The following is a 5,756-nucleotide window of genomic DNA, read 5'->3' as shown; positions in this document are numbered from 1 at the left end:
ATTGCTTCCTTCCACAAGCAAAGTCATTTGACATTTGATTTGATGTCTATTAATTTATATAAAATCCAGGTTTTATAATAATTTGAAACTCATTTTTCGATTAAATATATTTAATACAAACAATACATTAATTTTATACCGTGTTGATTACATTTATATTGATTATATGTTGATTATTGTTATTTATATATTTTGAAATTATATTTCACCCGGCATATTGAATATATATATATGTACATAGATAGATAGATATAGGTGGAGACATATATATATATATGTAAAGACATATAAAAATATAATTGGCCATTAATCCTCAACCCCATTTGCAAATACAAAAATTTAATCAGTATTGTCGTTACCGGTATCTCGATCAGACCACAAATGACCGGCCATTGCATCGCGGAATGCCGCTTGCGTATCAATGTCTTGTTGCGATTGTTGAGGCAAACGACGATACTGGTCATTTGCTTCATTGTCGAGATCGTCAAACTCTCCCCGTTCCCCATGTTCAAAAAATTGGTCATCTATGCCAAACTTCCGTATGAAGTTGTGGATCACACAACATGCGATGACAAGATCTCGTTGACGATCTAAGCTGTATGGCGGCATAGGTCCTTTCAGAATTGGGAATCTGTTCTTTAGCACATCAAACGCCCGCTCGATGACATTACGCAACTGTGAGTGACGTTGATTAAATAACTCTTTTGGTGAATGGGCTTGCCGATTGTTGAGTGACGTTGACATTACGCCCGCTCGATGACATTCTCCAATATTATCGTTCATAACATTTGTCAGCTTCTGAGTTTTGACTTCACTGCAAGCGGTTATGGCATCAATGCATTTATCAACTCGCTTCAACCGATCACTTTGCTCCCCTTTTCGCTGCCGACCTCTTCTTGCTGTTGGAATTTGCTCGGGCCCGGATTCAAGTGGATTACCAGTAGCCATTGTAGGGTAGCTTACATCAACGTCATCATTGTCATTGTTGGATACAGGAGGCATGGCAGAAGAACGGGCATGGCTACCAGTGGCCACAGAAGATGAGAACATCTCAGTACATAAATCGAAATGAGGAAGACCCTTCTTTTTCAAGCCAGATTCTCTCGGATTAGCCTACATAACCAGTCACACTTTAGTTGACGTATGTCAATAAATGATGAATAGATTTATCAAATAAATAGGAGAAATGTAATACAATTACCGCGATCCATTCAGCCCAACGATCCTCTGATGCAGTCACGGTGCACGTTGTTGGGTCCCAACCAAAACCAGTCCGTTTGTACACCAAATCGTAAAACTTACGCCAAAGCATTCGAAACCTGTTAGCCTTACCTTTAAGCTGCGCAACTGTGTATTGTGTTTTATTACGTTGGGACAATTCATTCCCGATCTCACGCCAAATTTGCTCACTAAATGTTGATGACAGAAGGTGTCCTTTCTTGAAATGCTCATACATTAATTCGATGAGCAATGACACCTGTGGCATATCCCACCAAGCATCGTCAGTCCGTGACTTTGGATCCGAAGACGTATTACATGCCTCCTTCCCCTTTCGACTCATCTACCATGTAAGTTAAAGTCACGACGTAAGTGAAAAAATCTAAAGTATTAATCATAACTCATAACTTCACATTTGTAAGTATAAACAATATTTCTTCACTATTTGTAATTTACTGTAATTAATCATTATTATAAATTTTTGTAATTATTTTATTTATTATTGGTAGTAAGTACAATCCACTAAATATTATTGTATTATTTCATTAGCATATAACATGTGTATAATAAATATTATTGTATTGTTTCATTAGAACATGATCTAAATATGGATACCATCTCATTATATGTATAGAAACGTAAAAAATAGGACATTAGTTAATAGAGAAATGCCATTAAACAGTCTTAGTCAAGTGAGAAGAATAAATCGAACTTGTGAATTTGATGAGTGTTATGAATGTTCTTATGGAAGTTCAAATTGAAAGGAGTTACTCCTTCGAACAATGTAAATATGAGTCATACGAAATGTATTCTTTAACTTGAAATTGGCGATATAAGAGAACATTCAAGTCCTTAATATTGGTTATTCTTTTTATTGTAATAAAAAGCAAGATGATTTCATTACTGACTTTTGCTTCATCCATCTTTAAATTCTTTTTATTGTTATAGATCTTACAAGTGAAATATGTATGACTGTTGCCTCATCCATCTCTAAATTCAAAAGTCACAACATTAATCTATATATGTTGAATGCATTATACCTTTCTTCTAAGGTTCTTCCTGGATTTTTCCCAATAGTTTCTGAGGTTGTATAAAGTTCTTTTATCTATGATTTTTCAAATTATGTACAGTACCATATAGCTGTTAGTACTTGAGAAGTGAATGAGCTTCAATCCAAATAGACACAATTCGAACTCAAGTAACAAGTAAAAATATTTTGACAATTTTCAAAGTAATGAGCAAACTTCAATTCAGCACTAAACTTTATCGAACAAGAAAATTACTCAGATTTGATCTTTCCTCTGTTAGTTTATGGGAACTGAAAACGTATCAAATCAAAAGCATAGCTACAGCCTTCATCAACCTCATTCAAGATTTGAGATGTAAGATATGAATTAGAATGCTGTAGTATAAAAGAGAATATGCTGTTAATCATCCTCTCTCTTCCTTCCTAATTATTTACTTATGGAGAATATGCGGTTAATCTATTGTCTTAATGTAATCTAAATGTGATTTTGGTATAACTTAATTCACAAAATAATCACGACAAAAGGGGCGAATGGATTAAGAAATTGCATTTATTTACCAACAAAAAAAAAATTACAAGTATGCTTAATCGCAGCCGAAAACAAGCACTAACTACTACATGAAGTTTCTCGCAGCTGAACACTATACTAATGGAGAAGAAAATTCCTATCAGCATCTCGATCACTACTACAAATTTCATATTTCTGTTTCTGCACTGAAGAAAACAACATAAACAGACGGTACGTGGTACAGAGCTAACCTTCGTTCGAGTGCCGCGCTTTCTCTTCCGGCAAGTTATGTTGTTCGAACCACACGACTCGACGTTCGTAAAAAACGGATGGATCCGTGGGTGAGTTTCAGGGGAAGAAGAAGGAGGAGGAGAGCTGGTTTTATTTGAGAAGTCCATTGAAAGGAATGGTTGAGAGAGAAAACCAATTTTAATTGATGGGAAAGAAGCAAATAGTGGCTGACAAGAAAAGACAACTATGACAAGCCTATTTGACCTATTAAATTTGAAATTGAGAAATGAATTGGGAATGCATTCTCACTAAAAAAGGTACAAAACAAACACATTCCCACATTCTCAAACAGTAAAAAGTGAGAAAAATCCCATTGAAAACACAACCAAACCATCCCTGAGTTTTCATCATATTCAACTATATTTGATTCTTCGATGGCCTTTCAATGATCAAATTTGCCTTTATTTTTTAATTTTGCTCAATCTTTCTTCTAGTGGTCTGTTTCACTACTAAAGCTTACCTTAGACGTATTAGTTTTCTATAGCCCTTGAGACGTAAAACGCAGCTGAAATTAGAGTTTAAATTACAATATAATACTGTAATTAGCGATCAAATCGCCCGTCTAGTTGCTGCTACGACGCAGATCTCATGCAAAAAAGAGTAAATTGAATTGTTTAGGATATCAACCTTTTGGTGCACTCTGTTTAATGTAGGTGATTGAACGTTCTCAAGAACGAACCCCGTTCCAAACCAACAGTGGAAACGGCTACTAATTGCTTGACAAAGTGAACGGTGTTCGGTTATCGTCACGGTAGGAACACAAGTGTCTTCCCTCTAAAAATAGTCCACGCCACCTATGACGGAATCTCTTTAACCCTATGCTAGTAGGTGTTAAAGGATTATAGTAGATCAACAATTGATCGATGGAGAAGACAAGAGAGCTCGTTTCTCATTTGAGAGAACAAGAACAAGAGAGCAAAACTAGTAAAGAGATCAAGAGAGGATAACTTATGTATATAATTTTCAACAATAAGCTCTCCTATTTATAGATCTCAAATGAGGCCAAATTCAAATTGTCTTCCTCTTCTTCAAAAGAGGAAGACAAGTTGGATTCTCCTTCTTGAAAAGGGACTAAACTATTTCGTCATATTATTAAGAGAAGTTCCATTTTACTTCTTCTTTAAATGAGATAAAATCATTTTGTTACATTACGAAGAGTTCAATTTTACTTCTTCATCTCAAGAAGACAAATCCAATTTTGCTTTTTCTTCTTGAAATGAGACAAAACCATTTTGTCATATTATGAAGAGAAGTTTGATTTTACTTCTTTTTCTCAAGAAGACAGATCCGACTTTGCTTCTTCTTCTTGAAAAGAGATATAACTATTTTGTCATATTACGAAGAGAAGTTCAATTTTACTTCTTTTTCTCAAGAAGAAAAATCCGACTTTGCAAATCTTCTTTTTGAAAAGAGAAAAAATTATATTGTCACATTACGAAGAGAAGTTCAATTTTACTTCTTCTTCTCAAGAGGACAAGTTCGACTTTGCTTCTTCATAAGAAGACAAGGTCAACTTTGCTTTTTCTTCTCCACAATTAATCAAAACGAATTATTTTCGAGAATTTTATCATGGATTTGTGTGTGACCCTGTCGGTTCACTACTCAGCTAGACTTGGGCTTGTATCATATACAATTTAATTGGAAATTAACTTGCTCAGATTAATTAAATTATATTTAATTAATTACCCTCAATTAACTCATTAATTATATGGTACCCATTAACGTGGGTGGCCATCTAGCAGTACTCCATGGCACTAGGGAATAGGTCAATCTTCGTGAACCTGTAAGCTGAGCGTACTATATAGATACGGTTCCTCCATCAAGCAATCTCCTGATCGAAGTTAAGAGCATGGAATTCGTAATCGGTTCCCATCTTGGACTTCGATATCTATGTATTTCTGTTTGGGTGTCTCCTCAATCAATATTGGAAACACTTTTCCTGTTTGATCGACAACTGTTCCCATGAACTTCTGAAAAATACACAACATAGAAGACATAGGAGATCACCATCATTCTTTCTTCGAACACGAACCTCCATAGACGTTCTGACTGCATTGATACATGGCTTTTTGGTAACCACGTATTTACGTAGCCACGTCAGCTATGACCAAGATACAGTGGCCCCGTACACAAAGCTACTGTGGCTCCTCAAGTCGAAGGACTAATTCATGTACTATCGCAGTCAACTAGTTCTAGTCATATCGATTATACCCATTGGCTTCCATAAGACAACTCCTACGAGTCAGTTCAGTGAACTTGATAAATATTTATCAAACACCACAAAAGTGCGCAGACGTCATACATCATTATCTATGAAATGCGACAATCATCATATGAACGCATCACTTAGTGCAAGTCTTTAAGGAATTATGGTAAATGCCCTGTCTCTCATCAACTTGGAACATTTTATGTCAAGAAATAACCCATATGTGGGTTCATTTTTTCACATGGCCCAAAATAGACCTGATGTTTGCGTCAAAATGTTTTTCTTTATTTTGACTTATTTTTTTATTATTAGAAATCGGAAAAAACACTATTCATCTATTTTGTGCTCAATTTTCAATTGTTTTTCCACCATTCCTTTTGGTTTATTTAAACAAATATTCTAAAGAAAAATATAAATTGCACAATAACTATAAAATAATAAAATTTTATAAAAGTAATGTGAGTCGTCATACTCACCATTTTTATTTTTTTGTAGAATTTTCCGAA

The 5,756-nt window shown here is 34.8% G+C and overlaps 1 protein-coding gene across 2 annotated transcripts; it reads right to left on the bottom strand.

The window, feature by feature from the left end:
* Positions 1 to 272: 272 nt before the first annotated feature.
* LOC105180135 (uncharacterized) lies at positions 273 to 3,995 on the bottom strand. Of its 2 annotated transcripts, none has more exons than XM_011103824.2 (3): positions 3,005 to 3,995; positions 1,202 to 1,561; positions 273 to 1,113 (listed from the first exon to the last, which is right to left on the bottom strand). In XM_011103824.2, exons 1-3 carry the CDS (start codon positions 3,149 to 3,151, stop codon positions 340 to 342), a joined length of 1,281 nt encoding a protein of 426 aa, XP_011102126.2. In that variant the 5' UTR covers positions 3,152 to 3,995; the 3' UTR covers positions 273 to 339. The 2 variants fall into 2 exon arrangements, with proteins under 2 accessions (XP_011102126.2, XP_011102179.2); XM_011103877.2 differs by having other exon boundaries at positions 3,672 to 3,995.
* Positions 3,996 to 5,756: the final 1,761 nt, after the last annotated feature.

The sequence above is a fragment of the Sesamum indicum genome, linkage group LG1 (assembly GCF_026168435.1).
Source record: "Sesamum indicum cultivar Baizhima isolate 11 linkage group LG1, ASM2616843v1, whole genome shotgun sequence".
Classification (NCBI taxonomy): Eukaryota; Viridiplantae; Streptophyta; class Magnoliopsida; order Lamiales; family Pedaliaceae; genus Sesamum; species Sesamum indicum.
Note: the sequence above shows the minus strand (reverse complement) of the source record. Positions and strands in the feature narration are given on the sequence as shown.